General features: G+C 35.1%; 1 protein-coding gene across 4 annotated transcripts in view; it reads left to right on the forward strand.

Moving 5' to 3' along the window:
* The window catches only part of LOC145283706 (vitamin D3 receptor-like), a 567,378-nt gene that overhangs the window by 530,808 nt on the left and 8,949 nt on the right, over window positions 1–27,621 (forward strand). For all 4 annotated transcript variants that reach the window (XM_080132731.1, XM_080132733.1, XM_080132732.1 and 1 more), the window contains exons 5-6: window positions 3,528–3,645; window positions 21,904–22,415. In XM_080132731.1, the coding sequence (XP_079988857.1) occupies window positions 3,528–3,645; window positions 21,904–22,415 (630 nt within the window). The remainder of the gene's footprint in view (window positions 1–3,527; window positions 3,646–21,903; window positions 22,416–27,621) is intronic.

Consider the following 27,621-nt stretch of genomic DNA (forward strand, 5'->3'; position numbering starts at 1 on the left):
CGAACCTATTCAGTTCACATCCAAATCATTCCAGGGACACCTTTTCATCAAACCAACACATGGCATTTTGTCTAACCCCATGAAGAGATGATAAATAATAATTTGCTTAAACAACTGCATTTTAACGACCCTCTTAGCAAGAAACAGGTAGAACAACTGAGCAGAGACTGCATTTGACGAAGTAACTCTCTGGATAGAATGTAACAGAGCGCTCATATAGCTGTTATATGCCAATGAGTGAGCCGTGTGCAAAGTAACGCCACGGTAAGGGACAAGAAAAAAAGACTATAAAAAGAACGCGTGCACAGACCGAAGAGGATGTTAGAGCAGACGATCACGTAAGAGACGTGGGTGACAGCATAGCCATAACGAGACGTTACGACTGGCTGGAGAATGATGAATAAAGATATTTTCTTAAAACCTGAAACAGGAGTTGAGGTTCTTTCCTATTCTTTTTCTTCTTCGCGACTGAGTTAACAACGTGTTGGATCTCGGGCGTCTACATGTTAACGCGTGTGTAAACTTGTGTTTTACGTCACGTGGATATTTGAGAATGAATATCGATACACATGCTGTGACCCCCCCCCCGACTCATTGAGTGCGCAATTACTTTTATTTAAAATCACACGTTAATGGTTTGTCTCGTTGCATTTATTTACGCCCAAATCGTCCATAAATCTTTATCCTATACTAGAAATATCTCTTCTATCTATTTTAATAATAGTAGTCTTTTGTAGAAATAATAAATGTCCGTTAGAGATATTAGTATTAAAAAAAGGTGACCTTTTTCCCCAGTAACGGAGCAAAACAGAAGGTGAAAGAGGCGGTCCGGCCCAGGCGGCACCTGCCAGAGGGCGTCATTTTGAAAGGGAGTAATAATAAAACTAAATAAAAAATATCTTTGGTTTTCTTTAATGACGGCTGTATATGTACACGAGTACGATAATAAGATAAAAGTCTGGGACCAATAACAACAGTATAAGATTAGATCCTTAAGTTTTATTCCAGGAAAATAAATATTTAGAATTTCTAACGTCAACGGCTTACCGACGACAAGCGTGGGATGGGCAAATTTTAAGACTGCCCCGATTGGCAAAATTAGTTGCTACGCCAGTTTTCCTTCGAGAAAATAATAGTAACTATAAATAAATGGAATAACTATGTCTTTCGTTGTTTTTTTTTCTTTTTTTTAATAGTGCAATTTAATTGTGTTTAAAAAAAATCAATAATATATCTCCTGATCGTAAAATAATTGTCAGTTATATATATCTCTGATAAATAAAACGAATTTAAAATATATTTATTTGATCGGACCCTATGTACTGTTCATAACTTTAAGTGCATATATATATATATATATATATATATATATATATATATATATATACATATATGTGTGTGTGTGTGTGTGTGTGTGTGTGTGTGTGTGTGTGTGTGTGTGTTAAAAAGTTTTACTCATGTCCAGGAAAAGTACATCTAAAATTTTAAGGGTTTAGACCGAAAAATTTGACGTCTTGGCAGCAAAATTTTCGCTCAAAAACTAATTAAAAATCTTGCTGCATGTCTAAATACCCTTTATATTAAATTTTAAATGTTTAAACCAAACATTTGCTGAATAGCTTGCTAGAGACCGCAAAAATCAAATCTTTTTAACATTGACCCCAAACTTTCCTTAGACGTCAAATTTATTTTAACTTTGACCCCAATTTTTACCCCTTAACATTTATTGTTTTAGGCTCAAATCAAATGTAAAAGTTTGATCCACATCTAATGTACCTACTTCTAGAAATTCCATAGTTTAGACCCAGTATTAGCGGAAGAGTTTGGAAGAGTTTTAAAAGGTTAAATCGTTGAACCATGACCCCATTGGCGGTTAAATTTCTGGCCGAAAACCGATTAAAAAGAGTTTCCCAAATCTCAGTACTCTTTACGTCAGATCCCGAGTCTGGAGATTGAAAATTGAAAGGGTAATTTGGTAGGGAACTGAACACACACAGACAGGCACACACAGAAGATTTCACTTTTATAGATATATAAATTGAACTATTTTATTCGACAGGATGATATCATTTGATTAAAAATTATTCGGTTTTTAAAATAATCAGGTCAGATTTAGCGACAAGAAATTAATTGCTTATCACTCTATATCGGACAATCTAATATTATTTAGGTGTCTAAAAAGTGATAACTTTAGAACGTAAAATATCTTAAGGCTTTGGTACATAAATATTGTATTTCTCTTTCCTTGTCTGTCTGTGTGTCTTGCCCTTTCGTTTCTCTTTTTCTCAAATACATTTGGGCCGATCTGGCTTAAATTTCGACTGGGACTTTGTCATGATAATATGCAACTAACAAAGAATTATGGTATCCGTTTGTATGCAAAATCATAAAGCAAAAGGAATAAATGGAAGCAGATTATTATACTTACACTAAGAGTTAAGCATGAGCATTTATTCTGTCAACATGTTATAGCTTTTACCTGCTTTATCGGGCTAAAAAACTCGTACATTATATACTTACATGCATATAAATACATATATATATTTATATATATATACATATATATGTATGAATGTATATATATATATGTATATTAATATATATTTGTATATATACGTGTGTATATATCTGTGCAAATACACATATGCATAACCATATATGTTCATATATGTGTATATACATGTATTTGATTTGATGTATATATATATATATATATATATATATATATATATATATATATATATATATATATATATATAGTAGCGTTCGTCTCTGTGTGTGTGTGTGTGTGTGTGTGTGTGTGATTTGTACAATTCCCCTACAGCCCACATCACTGGACCGATCATGACCAAACCTGCCATATTGTTTCTTCACCCAGGTTACTTTATTTAATATTATCGTTATTACTATAAAAAATTTTCATTTTTTTTTATTTAATCATCTATTTAATTTTATCTTTTTTTTTAAATATTATCTTTTTATATATTTATTTATTTATTTTTTTTATTTTAGCGAATGAAATATCGGTTATTATTTAAATTTCTCCCGGAAGTAAGTGGTGCTGTGAATCCGTAATAGAAACAGCGTTTAATGCTAAACCTATTAAGTGTTTATATTACGCTGTGTGCGCCGATAATATATGCGGATTTTATAATTTTTTTTTATACATACATATATACATATGCATAATATTTTATATATATATATATATATATATATATATATAGATAGATAGATAGATAGATAGATAGATAAATACACACACACACACACACACATATATATATATATATATTACAAGTATTACGTTTGTTTAATACTTTAACACGTTACATGAGTGTTTTATTAGTTTGTTATTTAAACCAACGTCTTATGCATATTTAAGTTGTCATTGTACTTTTTCTTTTTTCCTTTTTGCATCTTTGATCTTTTAGAATCTAAATTAAATTTTCTGTTTATTTTTAATGCTGTGCCTAATCCAATGCCGCTTTATTTTTGTCTGCTTATAAAATGTCTTTTATTTTCAGGTGTTTAACTGTACGTTTGAAGGCAAGTGCCGATTGGATCCTCACACCCGGAAATTCTGTGCCAGCTGCCGATTAAAACGATGCTTTGAAATCGGAATGAAAAAAGGGTGGATACTCAGTAAGTATTTGGTATTTGTCACATTATATTGAAAAAAAAAAAACAAAAAAACTTAAATTAATCAAGAGGTTCCCTAACACCTTTGTTCTAATATACACATCATGTTTGCAATTGCTCAATGAACCATGTGATGTGTCTAGAAAGAAATTGATGAGTTAAACTAGAGTCCATTAATCAGAAATAAGTAAGCCTAAAATGTTGGTTAAAATTAAACACAAATGCCCTTACAGGACAAAAGCCCTATAACCTTCCTTTGTGTGTGATTTTTAGCGAGAAGCGTAGATATCTAATGATTTGACCAATTTTAAATCTAGGTGTAGTTAAATGTGTGTGTGTGTGTTTTTTTTTTTTAATGAAGGGTTGAACCCAAGGTCAACTGGGCATTTCTCCAGTAAGTGCCTGCCCATTGGCTGATTAGGAAGGAAGCGGTAGAAACTAGGAAACTGATTGGCTAACTAAAACCTTAATAGAATGTGCGTATATAAAAATGCGAGACAACCACAACTCTTCGCATGAGCCTGACGAATCCTAGCGCGGATAAAACGCAGAATATTCTGTGTAGCTTGATTGCCATATATATTTTTTATAACTTAGTACCTCGTTCTACCTATGTATTGAGCACTGTTGAAGTAAATCATTAAAGTTTACGCATAAAATAATACTTTTGTATATTAATTTATGTGATCAAATGAATTAGTCATATATATATATGTATATATACACTTTTGATGTTTTTGTTGAGCAAAAAGAAAAAAAAGTGGAAGTGGGAAGGTAGGCTCGAACCCGTACCACAAAGGAGAAAAAGAACAGGAAAAACCCCTGCCGTCTTTGCTGTTACAACCATCGCCAAACCGGAAGTGACGTAGGGTATTATAAAGGTTATACAATCGAAAGGAGAGGATAACTTTCGAAAATATGGGCGAAAAAAGCGACCCCTCCCTGTAGAAAGTTCCCAGTTAGAGGTGAAGATATTAATGTTTTTACCCATTTTCCCGATAATTGTTGTCTGAAAGGTCGAACTCCAAAACGATACTGATCCTGTAAAAATCCGTCGCCTCTGTCGAAAGTTTTAGGCAGACATGCAAACATACATACCTAAATTTATATATTAGTTACTAGAAATTTTCGACCTAAACCGATCAAAAAGCTTGCTCAATTTCTGAATACACTTTATTTAAAATTTCAAATGTTTAGACTAGAAATTGTCAAAGTAATTTGGTAGGGACTGAAGCGGTCAAATTGGTTGTTCTATATCCTGAAGGGAAACGCTTTAATTTCATTCATTTGGTTTCATGGTAAAATATACTTGATAAGAATATATCATAAAATGGCATCTCACTTTACTTCATTGCTTTTATTTCCTCCCACCACAAAACTAGTTGTAATATATAATAGAATATTAAATTAAGGGAATAGAATTTATTATTAAATGAAATAAAATAAATAAATGAATACGTATATTACGTACATTGTTCTAAAATAAAAAAAAACAAACTATTTTTCTTGATTAAAAAAAAAACGTTGAAGAGCTACAAAAGCGGTAGTGGTACCGTTAAAACGAGCGACTTTTCCGCCCCGGACATTATTTTTTAAATAGTCACTACAATGCACTTTTGTAAAAAAAAATAATAAATAAATAAATAATGAGTCATCTCTGCTTCCTACCTACATATATGACAGGTGTTGTTTTTTAGAGTCTCACACCGTCAATATCTATTGCAGAGGGATGAGTCTTTCATGGAATGAATTCGCGTTATTCATCAAATCAATGCGATTTGAAAAAATAAAAATAATAAGCACACCTCATAAATATCTGTCTGCCTAATGAATGATTATATTCCTGAATATACATCTCAGGCGATATAAAAAGAATGTAATTATTAATTTATAAAATGCAATTATCGTAAATAAAATGTTTTAAACTTATGAATATTTTTTTTATGTATCCTGTGATGTAGTTTCGGTTATACACTGATATACATTCTCTCCGATATAATAAACTATAATGTCAACTAATTGCTTCATCTACTCTTAAAGCTTTAAACAAAAAAGTAGAAATATATGTCTTGTCATATATTTAGCGCTATTAAACTCTTTAATAAAACGTTTAAAAGTTAAGAACATGTTCATGTATCCTATGACGTAGTTCTTATTAGAATGCCTCCCCACGGGACAGAGTTAGACACCAGAGTCGTTTTTTAACGTGGCGAAAAAGAACAAAAATTAAAAATTGTCTCGGTCGTTAAGGATTTTTCCTCCACTGACAGAGAACAAGAAATTGAACTGCAGTATTTTCGGTTACAAATTGATATACATGCTCTTCAATAGAGAAACTATAATGTCAATTAATTGTTGAAACTACACCTAAGAATTGAACCAAAGAAATAGAAATATATGTTTTGTCAGATATTTGGCGTGATATGTACATAAATATCCAAAGGCAGGACCACGTTATTAAAAAAAAAAACGCAGTTACAAACTGGCCAAATTATAGTGTCTGTACTTGAACGTAGACTTTGTTCAAACCATATTTCTCCTGTCCAACACTAAATTAATATTAACAGAAAAAATAGACATGTTAGAAATTCTAACAATTATTTTTAACGTATTTTATACATTTCCGATATGCGTTCATGATCTGACATTATAGTCTTATTTACTACTTTTTTTTTCTATAAACATTTAATATCTGCATACCTTTCTACACCGTCGCATGAAAGAAACGTAAGTTTTGGTTTAGTTTGGAATACGCATCTTAAAATGCCCTTCATATGCAGATAATCAAAATTATTCTCACCAAGAAACAAGATTCAGAATCGAGCAAAACGAAGGGGGATAACTATGATGATACACAATTATTCACGGATAATATGCCCGCCAAAGATAATACATTTCATGCGTTATAATGATATGCACTAAGGAATTTATAGTCAGATTATAGATGTGTATATGAAGTATTCTATATTTCAAGGCTTTTAAAAGTAAAAGCTCCACTATATTAATACTAATATATATATTTTAATTGTTTTTGTTTGTTCGCCTCTTATACACTTATCGGCTCCGACACACAGCAAGGCTATTCGACATTATACTGTCAGAAGAAACATGAGATACAGGATGCACCAGTGAAGGAAGACACGTGTACTACTACTACTACTACTACTACTACTACGACAACTAGTACAACTACTAATAATAATACAAATTGAAAAGGACCTAAATGAACGATTAAGCTTGCAGTCGTATAAGGTCCTTTTCAAGCGTTTTTATTCACCTGAAATATACCTGAAATATAAAAACTTCTTCAGGGTAAATGGCCGTTGGGCTGTTTATAACTGTTTGTAGGAGGGTCCGACTGTCTTTTATTTTTCCGAGACGGTAAATTAAACAGTACTGTCACTTTTGAGGTAGCATTTAAAATTTGAGGCATTATTAGAAATTTAAGAAAACCAAAAATATTATTATAACTTTTAATTGTTGTTATAATCAACACTTCGATGAACTTCTATCCTTGACAGATTTTTTATATTGTCGAAAAGAAAAAATGATTAAAAAATAAATGCTTGATAATGATCTTATTCGGTTTAAATCTTAATTATTCATTTCTTTAAAGCAAATGAATAAATTATTTTAAAGGAAAAATATATTGCATTTGATTTTATTAAAATTTGAATGTAATCTCAAATTTCTAATGATATCTTAAAATTGTCAATATTATTTTACTCAATAAAATCATAAATGATGACTACAGGAGATGTGGAAATTCCACAGGACACTGATTCATATGTAATATGTTGATGTTAGCATTCTGTAGATATTCAGCGTGAATTGAGACGCTCTGATATTGTTGTAACTATTTTGTTAAAACTGCAAAAGTATTTATCCAAGCTAGCAGGGACGCCCAGCGCAGCCTGGTCGTAAAATACGCTTAAATATTATATTTTAATTCTTGCAGATTTCGTATATATTATTATAGAGTTAATGTTCTATCGATTTATATATATATATATATATATATATATATATATATATAATAAATTTGTGATTTCAAAAATAAAAAAGTATATATTTATATTACATAGGTTCATCAGCTTGAATCAAAATGTGTGTGTGTGTGTGTGAAACTTTAGTTCATTCAGCTATAATGGAAACCAAAACCAAAACTTATGAAGAATTCTTGATAAAATTATTGATAAAAAAATATTTTAAAAAATAGATTATTGGAGTGCCATTAGCTATATTAAAAACCGACACCTAAACTTATGAGGAATTCTTGGTAAAATTATTTATAAAAAAGACAAAAAAAAAAAAAAAACTTAAGTACCATCAGCTATAATCGAAACCGAAACCAAAATTTATGAAAAATTCTTGTGAAAATTATTTGTTACAAGAAATGGAAGTACATAACCATTAAACGACCCGGATGTAAGCGTGGCACGGAAAACAACACACATGCTATCGCATTAATATATGGACAAATACGCATAATAAAGAAATAATAACAGATAATGCAATAAAATACGATGCCACCAATAATTGTAAAAGTTCTCGCTGGAAGGATCAAAAGATAGATAGGGAGAAAACATCGAACCTAGTCTTGTTTCAGAAGAGTACTGCAACTATAAAAAATCTACAACAGGTATTTTTATTGCATTTTCACCCCTAAAGAAAGCAAGTGTTACTTTGATGTAGGGGGCTACTATTTGGGGAGTTGAGCAGCAAGATGTCTGTTTATATTACACTTGAACTTCTACATGTCAGCACAGTTGGGGAAACAGGGACCCGGAAGAGAATTCCAAAGTCTAGCATTTCTAGACAGAAACTATTAGAGTAGAAGGCTTTCTGCCATCAATGTATCTCATGTTCCCTGTGAACGTTAAGCTGAGGAGATCGAACGAAGTACTTTCAGGTAATGTATTTTTTATAGATATTGGTGATTGTAATTAATAAAGAAAACGAGCTTAGTTTTGGCAGCATGAAACGTTACTATCCATGTTTGTCCCCTTTCCACTACAGACTGGAGATCTTCCTATAGGGGTTCTGATAATGCCATAGATATGTGTTCATTCGTTTTCCCTTATGTCTTTTATAGAGTATTTTTTTTTTTTTTTTTTTTTTATTACATTTTCACCCCAAACAAGGCAAATTGCCACTTTGGTGTAGGGGGCTACTATCAGGGGCAACAACTACTGGGGTACTATGTAGGGATTTGGGCAGCAAGGTGTCGGTTCACGTTACACTTGAACTTCTGCACGTCAGTACTGTTGGGGAAGCAGGGACCTGGAATGGAATTCCAGAGTCTTGCGGTTCTGGGGAAGAAACTATTGGAGTAAAAAGATCTTTTACATCTAGGGACCTCTACAGTGTGGGGGTGGGATCTAGTAGCCTGTCGGGTTTGTCGAGGGTGCTCGCGTCGTGGGGGCACAAGTGATTGCAGTTCATCAGAGCATTCACCACTAAAATACTTGTAGAACAGGCAGAGGGATGCAACATTTCGTCGATGGGACAGAGGCTGAAGCTTAGATGCCAGTTCAGGGCCTATCAGATTTGCGACTCTCTTTTGAACCTTGTCAAGGAGCGAGAGACTAGTAGCAGATGCACCAGCCCAGATGTGGCAGCAATACTCCATACATGGGCGAATGGTGGCCTTATAGAGGTACAGGATACTTTCGGGTGTTAGTAGTTTTCTAGCACGGTAGAGAGAGCCTACCTTTCTTGCAGCGGCCCTGACAATGCCTTCAATGTAATTATTCCAACTCATGTTTCCTGTGAACGTTAGGCCAAGGAGTTTGAAAGATGGACTCTCAGATAAAGAGTCGTTGGCCATTGCTATTGGTGGTAGAGAGGGTTTCTTGTAATTATTGAATGAAACTAGTTTAGTCTTGGCAGCATTGAACGCGACCAACCACTTTTGTCCCCATTCCACTACAGATTGGAGGTCTTCCTCTAGTGTTTCTGCCATTTCTTTAGAAATGTGTTCATTCGTCTTCCTGTCGTGTCTGCCATAGAGTGTAGTGTCATCAGCATATATACCCATCTCAGAGGTAATGTTGTCGGGGAGGTCATTTATGAATATCAGGAACAATAGAGGTCCAAGGATAGAACCCTGGGGCACTCCCGCATTTATATCATATTGTTTAGATGTGCGACCGTCGAGGACTACCTGGATTTTTCTCTTATCAAAGAAGGATTTAATTATGTTAAGTATTCTACCAGTGATACCGTATGATCTGATTTTACTGAGGAGACCCTCATGCCATACCCTGTCAAAAGCCTTAGATATATCTAGAGCTACCGCTCTGCCTTCCCCCGCTTTGTCCAGTGATTGGTATATACGTTCAGAGATCACGGTGAGGATGTCTGCTGTGGAACGGGGTTGTCTAAATCCATATTGTTTGTCAGTCAGTAGTTTAGCATCTGTAAGATGGTGGACTAGAGCATGGTTAATTATGGTCTCAAATATTTTGGAAAAAAGTGGGAGGAGGCTAATGGGGCGATAATTTGATGGGTCTGTCCTTTCGCCAGAATTCTTGAATACTGGTACAACAGAAGCAGTTTTCCAACAGCCCGGAAAGCAAGCTTCATTAAGACATTTGTTGTAGAGTTTGGAGAGAACTGGAGCTACTTCGGCTGAGCACTTTTTTAATAGCACAGCTGGGATAAGATCGGGTCCACATGCTTTTGAGGTGTCAAGGTTTTTGATGATAGCATGGACCTGGGCAGGGGTGGTTTTCAGATCGTCTAGTGTGGCGTCTGTCCGCATAGGAAAGTCAGGTAGGGGGTGGTTGGAAGAGTCCAGTGTGGAGTTTGAGGCAAACCGACTGGCAAGCATGTTAGCCTTGTCGGTTGCTGAGGAGACAACCTCGTGATTGTTGGTTAGTGGGGGAATTGTTGATTGCCCATTATTTACTACACTGTTGTAGATTTTCCAGAAGTCTCGAGTTCCTAGTTTTTGTGCTTCGATGCGCTTTTTAGTGGTTTCCGTAAATTCTCTCTTAGCTGTCGCTATTTCTTTCTTAACGTTATTTCTAGCTTCTATATACTTCAGTCTGTTTGAACTGGACTTATGTCGGTTAAACCTACGGTATGCATGCTGCTTTTGAGTAATGGCAGTTGCACAAGTCGACGTAAACCATTGGGGAGAGTGGGGCTTACTATAAAATTTCCGCATGGGAACATGCGCTGCGTCAGCAAATATGCCTATTTGTCATTCAAATTACAGAGAAATCTGTCATCTGTTCTCAGCAAGAACCCAGTGGTAACCGGCTGTTAGGAAAAAAAAAGCAACTTAATGGCGACCGAAAAAGCGGTGAGTCATGGATATATAAGACTACTTTTCAGTCGGGCGATAGAAACTCTAGCTGTTTTCGCTAGTGAGCTGTCAATCATTACTACTCATGTGGAAACTTCTTGTGGTATGAAGTACTAAAACAACGACTACTATTTATTATTCTTTTTATTAAACTAACCTCCACCCAAAAATAAAACGGGACACACAGTGAAATGTAGAAACATGAATGTGCTTTGGCAGTGGAGCGAATGGCTGGAAAAACAGACGGGCGTTAATAAGCCAAAGAGGAATAGTTCCAACCGGACCATAATAAAAGAGTGCATAGACTGCTTGAAAATTAGGAAGGTTTTCTTGCCACTCAAATTTCACATGAGCCCGATGTTTTTGCCAGTGATAAAGTAAAAAATTATTTGCAACAGTCATTAAAAGAGGTAGAGAATGCTAGAAGCTAAACGATGCCTGTTATCAGAGAAAACTACTGAGCAATCATAGGTGATTTCTGTACATACCTTTATGAGTAAACTCGCTGTTCAACCCAGCTTTGCTCGGGCGCTATGTACTGTTCCTAACTTCATATATATATTAAAAAGTTTGACATGTCCTGGTAACCTACATCCAGATTTTCAAGTGTTTATACCCAAAGTTGGCGGAGGAGTTTGGTAGAGTCTGCAAAAATAAAATCTTTCAACTTTGACATTTTGGCAGCTTAATCTTCACCCAGATGCTTATAAAAAAGCTTGCTGCCAATCTGAATACCCTTTATCTAAAATTTGAAATGGTTAGACCCAAAATTTGCTGAATAGTTTATAAGAGACCGTAAAGGTCTAATCTTGGGAGCGAAATGTCCCCCCCCCAAAAAAAAAACTAATTAAAAAGCTTGCCCTTGGTCTGAATACACTTTATGTAAAATTTCAAATGTTTAGACAAAGAATTGGCTGAGAGGTCAAATTTTTAAAAACTTTCCCCAATTTTGACCCCTTAACATTTCTTGTTTTAGGCTCAAAACAAATTAAAAAGTTTGATCCATGTTAAAGTAACCTACATCTAAAATTTCAAGTGTTTAGACCCAAAATTGGCGGAGGAGCTTGGTAGAGTTTTCAAAAGTCAAATTGTTGAACTTTGACCCTTTGACAACCAAATATAAGCTAAAAACCAATTTAAAATATTTTCCCAAATCTCAGTACTCCTTATGTCAAATCTCGAGTGTGTAGATTGAAAATTGACAGAGTAGTTTGGTAGAGAAATGCACACACAAACACACAGAGACAATTTTCATTTTTATTTGCAAATGCTAAAGAAAGAGGGGGAAAGTACTGGAAACCTGGAGAGACTTGCTGTCATTCAGATTCCAGTGAACACCACAGACTGTTTTTAGGGAAAGATCTCCAAAGACCTGCATTAAAGCTCCTTGTGAGCCAATAATAATAATAATAATAATGATAATAATAATAATAATAATAATAATAATAATAATAGCAACAACAACACCAACAGTAACAACGACACTTTAATAATAATTTGACAAATCTTACTTAAAAAGGTGGTGAGTACTGAAAGTCAGGAGAAACTGGTTGTGACTCAGACTCCAGAGAACACTACAGGTTATTTTTTTTTTAAGAGAATCCTTTGATGATGACATGTGTGAAACTCCTAGTGTGTAATAGTAATAATAAAAATTTTCAATTTGTTAATACATTCATGCAATCATAAAGGTAATTCCTTAAAAGAATAAATTCCCAAAATAAGAATGGTAATGGTTCAATCTATATTCTTTTTTGATTTAATAAACATATCTTCTTTTTTTTTTTTTTTTAGCTAAGTATAGAGCATCATGCCGGACGTAAGACCCACTATCCCATATATTTCAACCGATAGATCTTTAAAAAAAATTCAAATCATCTCTTTAAGTGCACTTGATTGTATCTAGCTTGCACTTGCTTCATCGGGTATATTTGAGATAATTCTTAGATTACTATTTCTTTTCGTGTTGTATATGAGACCTCGTTATTTCGTTATCGTTTCCTTCTCAGCCCTGTTAAACCGAACATTAGTTCTCAAGTTCAATATCACAGAGTTAAAGAGACTAGCCCATCCTTCATCGTTTGTATATCTAAAAGAGATGTTGCATCCATAACATTTAAAATGTTCCAGTGTGATAGGGGAACTAGCAAGAGCGAAAGGCAGGGTTTTTATTGTTCAGCGTTACAGATAAAATGGCGCTTAAAATAGAAAGTGGTACGTGGAAAAAAAAATGTATTTTTATCCTTTCTTTTTTTAATTTAAATTTCAGTTTGTATTGTGCATTTTCTATGGAAGCATTAAATGGTCGGTTGAAGAACAGTTAACTTTATTTTAAATAAATTATTCGCGCCATGTTTTCTTTAATTAAATGATTCAATTAAATTCGGTCTGTCTCAGTCCGGTATCGAAGCCATTTATGGGTATAATAAAAAATAATATTAACAGGTGAGAAAACTGCCAGATAAACTTCATAAGAAACGAGTAGGCCGCCCAGCCTTGCTCGGTCGTAAAATACGCGTAACTATTATATTTTAATTAATATAGAAACCCAGACATGTACATGCGCGTAATAGGTTATTTTTCGAAACCGTTCACTTCTTGTAAGTAAAAAAAAAAAAAAAAATTACTCGAGCTGAGATCGAAACCCAAACCTAAAGACAGTTTTCCAAGTACGAGAACTATTATGCCAAATTCATACGTTTCCCAAACTACTTATTCTAAACATAAGGAATCTGTAATGTGTACTATTCACGCATGCGCATTCGTGAAACACTTGACAAACATCTGCAACAATGTTTCAATTTTGACTCTTTAGCAGCCCCGTTTTTCGGATAGAAAACCGATTAAATTTTTTTTCACATGTCTGAATAATCTATATACTACATTTCAAGTCAGTAAGTCAAAGATTCGTTGAGTATATAGGTTGAGAAGTGTCCTCACACACATTTTCACTTTTATAGATACATAGATAACGATGGTAAATGTACCACTCCTACCATTACTGCCTCAACTACAAATACTACTTATAATACTTATTATAATAGCAATAGCCCTACTTCTAAAAAAAGTTTATGTGATTAACCTTGGTTGATACCACATGAAATAGTTTCGAAGGTTCAAGGAGAATGGAAAGACGCACGCGGGAGATAACTAATCAAGTATCCATTGGGAAAGGGGCGAGAGTACTGGAATTTTCGAGAATCTTATCGCCACTCAAATCGAATAGTATACAAATAACCGTTGCTAGCGAGAAAGTAGAGGTAAACGGCTGTTTCGATAACGCAACGTTATTTGAAAAGGTTTATCGGAAAAAAGTCGAGAATAGTGGAACTCCGAAGAAAATCTTTCACTCAGGCTCCCAGGGAACTCCACCGGTTTTTCTTAGTAAACAATGCCTGATGAAGACCTCTGTGGAAACTCCAAGTGAGACCTTTTTTTTTTTACACAGTGATCACCACTTATCAAGGCCCGGACGCCACTCAGGGATAAGGGTTATTGCAAGTAAATTCCGTTAGTGTGGAGATTTGATGAATTAAGGGGGGGTTCATTAGGAATTTGTTAACATCGGACTTGAAGACATCCAAGTTGTAGTCCGGAGGGAAGCAGGCAGACGGAACAGAGTTCCACAGGCGTGCAGTTCTAAGAAAGAAGCTTTGTTCATGGAATCCGCGGTTTGATTTAGGCACAGATATAGAGTGGGGGAAATTTTTCACAGTGGATTCAGCTAGACGGGTGTTTTTCGTGAAAGATTGGTGAGGGGGGACCAGAGATTGGAGTTCACACGAGCACCTGCCATGAAAATAACGATAAAACAAGGATAGGCTCGCAATGTCTCTTCTGTGGGAGAGAGGTTGCAGGGTAGAGAAAAGGTCATCCCCCACTAAGCCACGAAGTCTATTTTGTACTCTGTCAAGGCATGATAGGCTGTTTTTGGCCGCTCCTTCCCAGATATGGCAACAGTATTCCATCCTTGGACGTACTTGGCTTTTATATAGATAGAGAATTGCATCAGTAGTGAGATATCTTCTGGAGCGGTAGAAGGATCCCACCATCTTTCAGCGACCTTGGCAACAGACTTGATGTACGAGTTCCATTTCAGATCAGGAGTAAAGGTCAAACCCAGAAGCTTGTCAAAACACGGGGCCTCACCCAGACGAGAGCCATCCATCACAATTGATGCCAGCTGGGGATCAGAGCGTTGATGATGTAAGGATAGGAGTTTGGTCTTGGATGCATTAAAGGTAACCAGCCACATCTTCCCCAACTGAACCACGCGCTCGAGATCAGAGGAGAGAGAATCAGAGAGAACTTTGTCATTTACAGCCTTTGATGTGTTGCCCTAGATGGTCGTGTCATCAGCATAGATGTCAACGAATGATTTAAGTATGTGTTTAGGGAGGTCATTGATGTAGATCAAGAAGAGAGTTGGGCCCAGGATTGACCACTGAGGGACTCCAGCATTTATATTGCAGGCCTCCGATTTTTGTCCATCTACCACTACTCTTATGAGCCTATCGGAGAGAAATGATTTAATGATTGAGAAAACATTTCCAGTTATACCGTAGCTGGAAATCTTGTGAAGTAGACCCTTATGCCATACCTTGTCGAAGGCCTTTGATATGTCAAGAGCAATTGCCCTAGAAAGGAAGCCTTTGCCAAGAGATTCACTAATCCTGTGAGATATAACCGTCAGCACATCTGCGGTAGATCTTGCAAAGCGGAAACCATATTGTCTGTCACTAAGAAGGTTATTCCTGCTGAGGTGGTTGACTATTTCTCTATTTAATATGGATTCCAGCAACTTACTCATAACACACAGGAGACTTATTGGTCTGTACTGAGAGGGAGATGACTTATCACCTGAATTCTTAAATACAGGGCAAACTGATGAGGTCTTCCAGGGAGTCGGAAAGCACTTCTCCTTAAGGCAGCGCTTAAATAGTTTCGTAAGTATGGGAGCAAGTTCTGGTTGAAGCTTTTTTAACACTATAATTGGGATGCCATCAGGGCCTGTTGCTTTACTGGAATCTAGGTTCTTTATTAGCTTGGCGACCTCCTGCACGGATATTTGTATGTTACCTAGCTTGTTCTGTGTTATAGGAGGAAATATGGGGGGGTTGATGGCCTTCGTCGCATAGGGTAGAATTAGCTGCAAAGTTATTTGCAAATAGTTTGGCTTTGTCTGACGCTGACGAGATGACCTCTGGTCCAATGATAATGGTTGGGATAGAACGCACACTTCTGTTCAGGACCCTATTTGTTATTTGCCAAAACTGGTGGGACCCAAGCCGCTGATCAGCTACCTTGGATTTAACAGATTGGGCATATAGCTCTCTTGCATTTTTTATTACTCTAGCCCTGAATAATAACCATCCTTCGCTTCAGAAATCAACCCGCTTACCCGCAGAGAAATATCACATGACAACTCAAATAACGCTGCGCAAATACAAATAGAAATATTGAAATATTACGGGAAAACTATGGGGCGTTTATTGTCAAAGAAGATATCCCCCCCAAAAAAAGCATATTGTGGTACAAGCAGCGGTTTGTGTCGAAGAAAACAGCCATAAGGATACAAAGTGGGAAATATAGGACAATCGATAATGTATAATCGATGAATCTAGTTTGTTATTTAGCTAAATAAGGTTATGTTTAGCCAGACAATTCCATACGTGGAAATAACGCAAAGACTTAGGTGTAGCTTAATTGCCATATTTTTACACAACTTATATATATATGTGTGTGTGTATATATATATATTTGTTTACTGTTTTAATTGAAAGGTTTCTAACAAAGTGCTCGATTGTAAAGAATTTTTTTTTTCTATATAAGAGCTTAATATTTATTCATTTAAAATTGTACATAACGGCAGAAAAAACATTGAAACGGATGGTATCAATGTTTTTCTGACCTTCTGTGCAATTATATATATAAATATATATATATATATATATATATATATATATATATATACTAGTAGGCCACTCAGCATTGCCTCGTCGTAAAATACGCTTAAATATGATATTTTGATTAATACAAATTTCGTATTTATTATTATACTAGCAGGGGTGCCCGGCGTTGCTCGGGTGTTTGATAGTGTATGCTGTGCAAAAAAAGCAAAAAAACAAAAAAAATGGTTAATTTTTTAAAACTTTGACCCCTATTATGCCCCCTTAAATTTTATAGTTTCGGGCTCAAATCACTTTATTAAGTTAGATCCAGGTTCAAGGAACCTATATCAAAATTTCAAGTGTCAAGACCCAAAATTGTCGGAGGAGTTTGGTAGAGTTCTTAAAGGTCAAATCGTTGAAATTTGACCCCTTAACAGCCAAATTTCTGGCTGACACCCGTCACATCGATTTTCCCAAATCTCAGTACCGGGTATTTCAAATTTCGAGTCTATAGACTAAAAATTGACAGAGTTATTGCGTAGGGAAATGTACACAGACAGACAGACACACAGACACGTTCACTTTTATAGATATATAGATTAAATTGGACCGAAGATGAAGTAATTATTTAAAAAGTAAAATAAAGGAAAAAAAAAAGACTTGTATGCCACCGGCGAGAATCGAAACCAAAACGTTTAGCTTTGACGTTAATGCCTGGGATATCAAAACATGTTTGCTGCAAGGTTAAAAATTAAAACACCAGTCAATACAAAACTGTTTAAACGTTGTCTTAAGGAGAATGGTTTCCCATCTCCCAGGAAAATTTCATCAGTATGCCCTGTATTTAAGAATTCAGGTGATCGCTCATCCCCCTCTCAGTGCAGGCCAATAAGTCTCCTGTGCGTCATGAGTAAGTTGCTGGAATCTGTGTTATATACAGAAGTAATCAACCATCTCAACAAAAATAACCTTCTTAGTGACAATCAATATGGTTCCCGTTCTGCTAGATCTACAACAGATGTGCTTACAGTTATATCTCATAGGATTACCAAATCTCTCGACGGAGGCAACCTTTCTAGGACAATTGCTCTCTACATATCAAAGGCCTTTGATAGGGTATGGCATAAAGGTTTACTTCACGGGATCTCTAGCTATGGTATGACTGGAAATGTCTTCTCAATTATTAAATCATTTCTTTCAGGTTCATAAGTGTAGTAGTTGATGGGCAAAAATCAGAAGCTCACAGTATTAATGCTGGTGTCCCTCAGGGGTCAATCCTGGGCCCAACTCTTTTCTTGATCTACATTAATGATCTTCCAAATCATATCCTTACATCATTTATAGACATTTATGCTGACGACACTACCATTTATGGTAGAACATCTAAGACAGTAAACGACCAAGTTCTCTCCGATTCTCTCTCCTCTGATCTTGAGCACGTAGTACAATGTGGAAAGGAGTGGCTGGTAACTTTTAATGCATCTAAAATCAAGCTTCTCTCTTAATATCATCAACATTCTGATCCACATCTGGCATCAATTGAAATGAATGGCTCTTGTCTTCAGGAGGCCTTAAGTTTTGACAAGCTTCTGGGCTTGACCATTACTGCTGAGCTTAAATGGAACACGTACATCAAATCTGTTGCCAAGGCCGCTGGAAAAATGGTGGGATACTCCTATCGATCCGGTAGATATCTCACTGCTGACGCAATTCTCTATCTATATAAGAGCCAGGTACGTCCAAGGATGGAATACTGTTGCCACATCTGGGCAGGAGCTGCTAGAAAGGACTTGTCTTGCCTTGATAGAGTTCAAAATAGACTTCGTAGCCTCATAGGAGATGTTCTTTTCTCTTACCTGCAACCTCTATCTCACAGAAGAGATGTTGCGAGTTTGTCTCTGATGTATCACTATTTTCATGGAAAGTGTTCGACTGAGCTTCAGTCTATGGTCCCCCCTCGCCTAACTTTCACAAGAAACACTCGTCTAGCTGAAAACACTATCAATAATTCCCCCCCCCACTCTTTACATGTGCCTAAACCTAAACGTAGATTCCATGAACAAAGGTTCTGTCTTAGAACTACGCGCCTGTGGAATTGTCTTCCGTTTTCCTGCTTTTCGGCTGACTAAAATATGGTTGTCTTCAAGTTTAACGTAAACAAGTTTTTGATGAGCCGTTCCATATGAGTTATCAAATTCACCGAATTTTCATTACTAATGATTACTATATTGTCCAATTTCTACTGTAAACTCTTTAACCCTTATCCTTGAGTTGCCTCTTGGCCTTGATAATGTGGTGATGCCTGTGTAAAAAAAAATACTCATTACGTTACGCATTCATATTTGTAATGCCGTCGTTTGTACCTTTCCCTGGCAAGTTCCATTTTTATTTAATTTCCAAAATTTTGCACATATTTACGACAGCTAAAACCCAAATATATTAGGTTTGCGTTTACCATTACCAGTTTCGCAAATATTACGTAAGTATAAATCATGTAGAATAATAGCTAACTAAAGAGGATTATCCCATGAGAAAACCGGATAAAAACTAATACACAATTAATTAAAATGAATGTTTAAAAGAATATGCAAATTAGCTAGATCATTTGCAGATGAATACAATTTTACGACCCATATATAACAAAGTTGTATTTTCTTTTGAAATAGATAGATAAAGGGGTTTTACTATGAATATCAATACACACAAAAAGTGTATATATATATATATATATATATATATATATATATATATCAGACCATGTATAGAGTACGGTGTCATATTGGATTTAGGCGTTGATTCAGATGATTTGCAGAAACGTATCTGAAATTTTATTCACCCCATGCTTTCTTCTTCACTGCAGTCTCTCTTTCACAGACGTGATGCTGCTAGTTTTTTTTTATACAGATACTATAATGGCGTGTGTTCCGCAGACTTGTTTGATTTATTCCTTTTGCTCCAGCTCGTTTAACTCGTTGATTTTGATGTCTCAATCAGGTCGCTATTTTAATCCCTAATAGTACTGTCTTCTTAATAGAGTAGGTTTTTTTCAGGGATTGCAATGGTTGTGGAACTCTCTTTCTGCTCACCGTTTACTTTTTATCTACAGATATGGTCTTTTCAAGCCTAAGATTAATCTCCTGTCTTTGTAATAATCAGTTTTTGTTCTTGTAAGCTCATTCTATTAAATGATTTAATTCATATCTTGCCTCCAGTGATTTTTATGAAAAGATGAAATAATATATATATATATATATATATATATATATATATATATACATATTAGTCTACATATACATATATATACATATATATACATATATACATATATATATATCCATATATATATGTATATATGTATGCATATATACACATATATACATATATATACACATATATACATATATATATGCATATATATACTTTAATTCAAATACCAAAACACAAGAAAAGGGCAGGTGAAATTAATAAAATTTTCCTTAAGGCCTTATCGTCTGACCCTCTAAGAGGAAACGTCAGAATGATAAATTAAAAACTAAGAAAACGAATGAGGGAAGAAGGGAATTTTGGTTTCAGTTGGAAGAACAGTGGAAAAAAAAAATCTCACTGTTCAGGTGGTTTTAAATCAATGAATATCTCCAACTGATGTTTCAGAATCTTTTGTCTACACAGGCTAGGTCGAGAGTTGTTAATAACTAACGCCTCAATGATATTGAGATGATAGTTCGACCTAGCACTGTATAAAACAGAAAACCACCCATCGGAATATTGATCGGCACACCTATTTATACTCAATAGGTGATTGCCAATGGCGGACTCATGAGCTTGGGAGTGCCCGGATGTTCTCGAAACCTGGTGTAGTCGAATATCCCGAGGGATATGTTGGGATATTCTCATTTCTAATCTTTGGGATGTTTTGCCAACGTAGTCAGCTCCACACTGACAAACGAATTTATAAACAACAGAGTTCTTTTGAATGGTTGGCAAAACATCTTTACGAAAAGAAGAGAAAAAGGCTCGAGTTGTGTAAACTACTCTAAGCATAGTAGCTGGAAAACAACGTTGAGTAGCAGAAGAAATCCTTTCAACAATATGAAGGCCAACAGGACCCAACCATGGTAATTTTAAATAAATGGGACAACGTGATGGACCAATATGTTTACCACTATTAAATGTAGTAATTCACCTGCCCATTTCTTGTTTTTTGGTATTTGAATTAAATTATGTTTCCTCTGAAATTTCTCCTTCCTTTTTGCTGTACCAAAAATTTACTTGCATATATATACATATATATATGCATATATACATATATATACACATATATACACATATATATACATATATATACACATATACACATATATATACACATATATATACTCATATATGATGATTGCAACGTCTTATCAGACGAGTGCCACTCCCTCGCTTAAAATCCATGAGCTCAAATTCCTGAGGGAGTATCTACACAAAGATGATGTTACAGAGTCTTAACTTTGTACGGCAGCTAAGTGTCTCTCTCGATTCAAAATGTTGAGATCCAGCAACAAGCAAGAGCAAGATAGCTGGCAAAAAATTAAACTGCAGACCAGCTTAATGCGGGTACTGGTCTCCCGCTTTATGGTTTTTTATATCAGAGATTTGCTTCTCCTAGAAAGGTTGCCTTCACCACGGCTGACAGGAGCCCTCTCCACCCCAACACATATGCACACACACACAAATGTACACGGTGCTAGTTGACCGTTGACCGCGAAAAAGGGTTCATTCGCCCTTATATACATATATATATACATATATATATACATATATGTATATATACATATATATAAATATATACATATATACATATATATATATTTATATATATTTATATATATATATATATATATATATATATGTATACATATATAAATAAAACATAGAAAACAGTGTGAGGGGAAACGGGAAGAGATGTGCACATTTGCGTATGTTTTGCATGTGACTTGTTTCTCTTTTAAAAGTCTCTTGGATGCGTTCTCTACCGTCATTTGTTCTTTTTCTTTCTATGCCATTCAACAGACGAAGAACAACTGGCCAAAAGAAGACAGCGTTTGAGTCAAGCGAACGAGAAGAAGGTGAAAAGCCCGCAGACGTTGGCCCTGTCACCGTCGGGTTCCTCCTACTCGAACCAGTCCAACTACTCGACGTCGTCATCAACGTCCACGACATCGGCCGGCGTCTTCTCAGACACGGAGAAAGAGATGAATGTGTCCAGCCAGCCGTTGGTGGAACACGAGTACAAACAGATCACGATGCCGGTCGACAAGTATCCCCTTCTGTCGGACATCTACTGGAACTTGCTGAACTCTAAGAAAGACGTGCGGTTCACGCTGTACCCCATTCGGCAACTGGTACAACACCACGAGGACATTTTCAACGGCAACTGTAAAATCGAAGAGACTATTGAGCCGAGTCTAGCGTATGACTCGATTGAGTGCATGTACAAAAGCATCACTTTGGTGATATCTTTTATGAAAACCATCCCCGATTTCCAGAAGCTCGTCCACGAAGACCGCATTGCAATATTCATGGTGAGTACAAAATCCAAAATCGACAGACTCATACTGAAACAACTTTACTTATTTAAAAAAGACGTCATTACTAGGGCTGTTATATTCTTTGCATTGTTTGGACTCTTGAGTGCATATCCTTGAATATCTTATATGTTTTTATATAGGAGGGTGTTGTTCTCGGTTGAGTGACTGTGTCCTACTGTGCAGGATATATACTTGAGAGACAAAAGAATGAAAAGACTTATCTGTTGTCACAGCCCTAGTCATTTCCGCTTCTTTTCTAAAATCGTATACATTTCATTTTTTATAAATATTATGCTTCTTCACTCAGCCTCTGTCAGTTGTAAGTAACTACTTCCGTTTTCTTTATGTCACTTCTACATATATACATTCATGAGCAAAAAAAAAAAAAAAATGGTACAAAAGTGAAAGAAGGAAGAAATCGATTTTTCAATATTTTTCCATGTATTTTTGTTAATTTTAACTGAAAATTTCTATTTTGCCGATCATTATTATTATAGCATATAATAATATCTGAAAATATGAATCCTAAAAATGGTAAGACTGCATATTGGCGAGGATATAAAAAAAAAAAACAAATTGCAGGATTAAGGCCATCCAAAATGACTTACAAGCAGAGTTTTGATATTTTTAGGAAAGAAAATGTGAAAATATTTCTTTCTGTAGTGAAGCGAATTGGTCAAAGGTTCGAAGTCGAACGATTGGTAATAGGGAAATCTGGATCTGATCGCCCTAGAGCATCCACTTTGAAGGACAATCACAGGCTTTAATTAACGTTTTGAAGGATCGAAAGAAAACTTCTGTTGACCAAAGAATTCAAAACAGGGACTGGAAATTCTCTTTCTAGATATACAATATATAGACGAATGAAAGAAATCGGATTTTCCTCCTAAGAGGTGTGTAAAGAAACCATTTTTATCTAAGAAGAACATCAATGTTAAAAAGAGATTTTCTTGTGTTATGGCAAGAAAGATACAGACTAGTTCAGAAATATTTTCTGGTTAGATGAATCAAGATTTTTCCTCGTTAGTGATGGTCCTGATATTCTCGAACGGTGTATTCGAAGAACTGGAGAAGGATTTTCGACAAGTGGCATAAAAATGACAGTTAAACACGGGTATGGAAGGAATATTGGTATGGGAAACTTTTACTGCAGCAGGAGTTAGGGAACTTATTAGATGTGAGAAGTCAATAAATGCAAAGGAATGCATTTGAATATTAGAAACAGCGTAGTTACCAAGTATTCAAAAGCTGGGAATATATCAGCACATTATTTTTCACCATGATACTGCACCTGCACACACTGCTAGCCACAAAAAATGTTTTTCTGATAATTCAATTGATGTGATATTTTGGCCACGTCAAAGCTCCGATTTAAACTCAATTGAGAATAATTCGTCCATAATATCTCATGCATTGTCTGGAAAAAATTGTCGAAAAATGAGAAACTGTGGGAAGCTGTGCAAAGCGAATAGAATATCATCTCCTCTTCAAAGTGTTCCACTTTGGTTGAGAACATATCTAAAAGGATTGATCTTTTAAAGAAATCAAAAGAGAAAGCGATTCCATACTAAGCATTTATTAAAGTAAATGTCTTGTTCTGTGTTATTAGTCTCGTTTAAGCTTCCTTGTTCAATTGTTCTTTGTTCAATATAGCTTTTAGTGCAATAAAACGTATACAATTTGTTAGGCCCATTTTTTTGTTTTTGCTCACTAGTGTATACATTTGATTACGAATTCATTGAATAATTTTGCAAATTAAATAATATTTTTCAGAATAATTCGTCAAATCTGATACAAATAAATAATAGTCTAAATCATGGCACATTGAAACAAATACAAATACTCTGATAAAATGATTAAAATTACTTACTTCGCTTTAATTATTTAGTTAAAATACTGATTCCGGCTAAGAAAATGTTTATAATAGAGTCATTTTCCCGTACTAAAACAATGTAAAAAATATTTTTTTGTGTAAATATAGTGATTTATTTTCCATAAGTTATATAAGTGGTAGTAGGAAGTCAAGCTCGAACTCGTACCGTAAAGGAGGAAAAGAACGGGAAAAACCTGTCGCCTTTGCTGTTACAACCACCGCTAAACACGAAGTGAAGTAGGTTTAAACTAAGGCTAGACAATCGAAAGAAGAGGATGACTTTCGAAAATATCGGCGAAAAAGCGTCCTCCCTGTAGAAAAGTGCCCAGTTGAAAGTGAACATATAAATATTTTTAGCCAATTGTTAGATATTTTTCGTCGGAAAGGTCGAACTTTAAGACGATACTTATCTTGTAAAAATCCGTCGCCTCTGTCGAAAGTTTAGGCAGACATGCAAACATACCATATATACATACATTTCTATATTGCTAACTAAAATTTCAGACCAAAACCGATAAAAAAGCCTGCCCTATCTCTGAGTACACTTTATGTAAAATTTCAAATGTTTATTCCAGAAATTGTCTGAGTAATTGAGAGGTCAAATTTTTTAAAACTTTGACCTCTATTATTACCCCTTAAGATTTATTGTTTTGGGCTCAAATCAAGTTATTAAGTTAGATCCCTGTCCAAGGAATCTATATATAAAATTTCATGTGCTTGGACCCCAAAGTGGCGGAGGAGTTTGGTACAGTTCTTAAAGGTCAAATCGTTGAACTTTGATCCCTTACCAGCCAAAATTCTGGCCGAACACCGATTATAAAGATTTTCACAAATCTCAATACCTTGCATATGAAATGTCGAGTCGGTAGACTGAAAATTGAGAGAGTTATTCTGTAGGGAAATGTATACAGACAGTCACACAGGCAGACAAACACTTTTACTTATATATATATATATATATATATATATATATATATATATATATGAGACGTCGGCTTGATCAATGAATATTTCACACTCCTATATTTTTATTTTCTTCGAAATCCGTGAAATCACCCGGGAGGAAGGTTCCCATGCTTCTATGGAATAACTTAGTCAAAAATATATGTTATTCTATATTGCACTCTAGAGAACCAACTGTTTTTAATAAAATTATTTCATTTAACCTTCTTTCCAGTAAACGAAAAGAAAAAAAGGAAAAAAAAAGGAAGGAAAAAGAAATTTACGTGCGGGGTTTGAACCCACAGACAATGTTATGCAAAAAAAAAAAAAAGACACGTAAATTTTCAAGTCTTATAAAATTCTTTGCAGTTAATAAAAGAAAATAAGTGATTTATGTGCGGAGTTTAAACCTACAGACCACGTCGGGCAAAAAAACAAACAAACAAACAAAAAAAACACACGCTATCAACTTACTCACAGAAGAATTTTCACGACGCGTTGTTCTATCATTGTTGCTAAGCGACGACATGGAAAATGGCTTTCCTGATGATCGATAAATTAAAATAACGGTTCCGATTAGCGATTTTCGGTAATTAGCGGGGGTATTCTGAGAAAAAAAAAACTTTAAGATAACGCCCAGACTTATGCACTAAAGATGTGTACATTTTAAAGAAAATTTGTTCAGTCGTTTCGGAGTCTACGAGGAACGAAAACACACACAAAGTTGCATTTATATATATATATATATATATATATATATATATATATATATATATATATAAAGAATATTTAACGCAAATAAATTCTAGGTCCTTAAACTATATCCGATGGTGAGGCCCCAGCTTGCAGGCTTAGGGAGTGTGGAGCCACCCTTTAATTGCCATTGCTCCCAGGTTCACTCTGACCCGGAGTGGTAGTACCTGTTAGGGTCCCAACAATGGGTTAAATAGAATATAACTTTAAAAACAAATATACTACATTAAAAAACCGTTCTTCAAAATCACCAGATTCGGCATTAAATAACTTGAAAAGGGTTGATATGCCGTAAAACAAAACAACTAACCAACCAACCAACCAACTAAATAAATTCTATAATTATATATTAAATTGAATCATCAAAAAGATTTGATTTTTGGTTTGATAATTTAATAATTGCCGCCACTAGCAAATTTATCACTGTTGTTTTTATCCATATTTTTGTTCCATATCGAATTCGTTGTTAGATGAAAACTTTTTATGGCTATGATGTTGATAAATGCAGTTTGGAAATTACCACATAAAGGATACTAATAAAATATAATAAGAAGAATTTTTACAAAGGAGTCACGACTTAAGACCCGGGGGCCACTCGAGGATAAGGCTTAATGTGTGTACAGTAGTCACTGGGACAATATCGTAGTAACCCTTAGTAGTGGAAATTTGAAAAATTGGATTATGTAAGGGGACGACTCATCATGAACTGTTCAAGTTTGACTTGAAGACGACCATACTGTAGTCAGTTGGAAAGCAAAAAAACGGAAGAGACTGCCAGTGGCATGCAAGTCTAAGAAAGAGGCTTTGTTTATGGACTCTACGTTTAGTTTTATGCACAGATAAAAAGTGAGGGAAATTATTGATGTTTGTTTAAGAAATACGAGTTTTTCTCGTTACAGTTTATCAATGGGGTGGCATAGATTGGAGCTCAGATGAGCAATAGCCATGAAAATAAGGATAAGGCAGAGACAATCTTGCAACGTCTCTTCTGTGGGAAAGATCGACGAGGCAGAACAGTGAGAGAGAGAGAGAGAGAGAGAGAGAGAGAGAGAGAGAGAGAGAGAGAGAGAGAGAGCAATTGTTATATTCCCATGCGTTCTCAAGATTGTGGGTTATAGGTAAGATGCTGAAACATATATGCAATAGGATTGGCAAACTATTTTTATCTCATATACCTGATGTTGCTAGTGTAACTGTTTCCTATAAATAATAATATAGCATGTGTTCTTCAGAATTATTTGATTTATACACTGCTATCTTTTTCCCAGCCCGTAGGATTTGTTTGTTAAGTGGTTCTCTGTTTTATTACCACACATTAATAAATCTGCCAACTCAGTAAGTCTCTGTCCAAGAGCTGCAGGCTGGTGGAACTTTTTCCGTTCTGAGTAGTTTTTGTTATCCATAATATAATTCTTATCTAGAAAAAGATAAATAGGTATCTTCTGTTGTTGCAATAATAATCATCGTTCATTCTTGCTAGCTTATTATATATCATATAGCTTCATTCCTTTTCTGGATCGATTTTAACAAGGAAAGTACTATGTAAAAACTCTTTTCAGTCTGAAATTTAATGAATTTAGGCCAAAGTTGTAAGACAGTTTGGTTTTAGTATGACTTAAGACCCACGAACTT

Source organism: Euprymna scolopes, chromosome 8 (genome assembly GCF_053919585.1).
Source record: "Euprymna scolopes isolate OS-2025 chromosome 8, ASM5391958v1, whole genome shotgun sequence".
Classification (NCBI taxonomy): Eukaryota; Metazoa; Mollusca; class Cephalopoda; order Sepiida; family Sepiolidae; genus Euprymna; species Euprymna scolopes.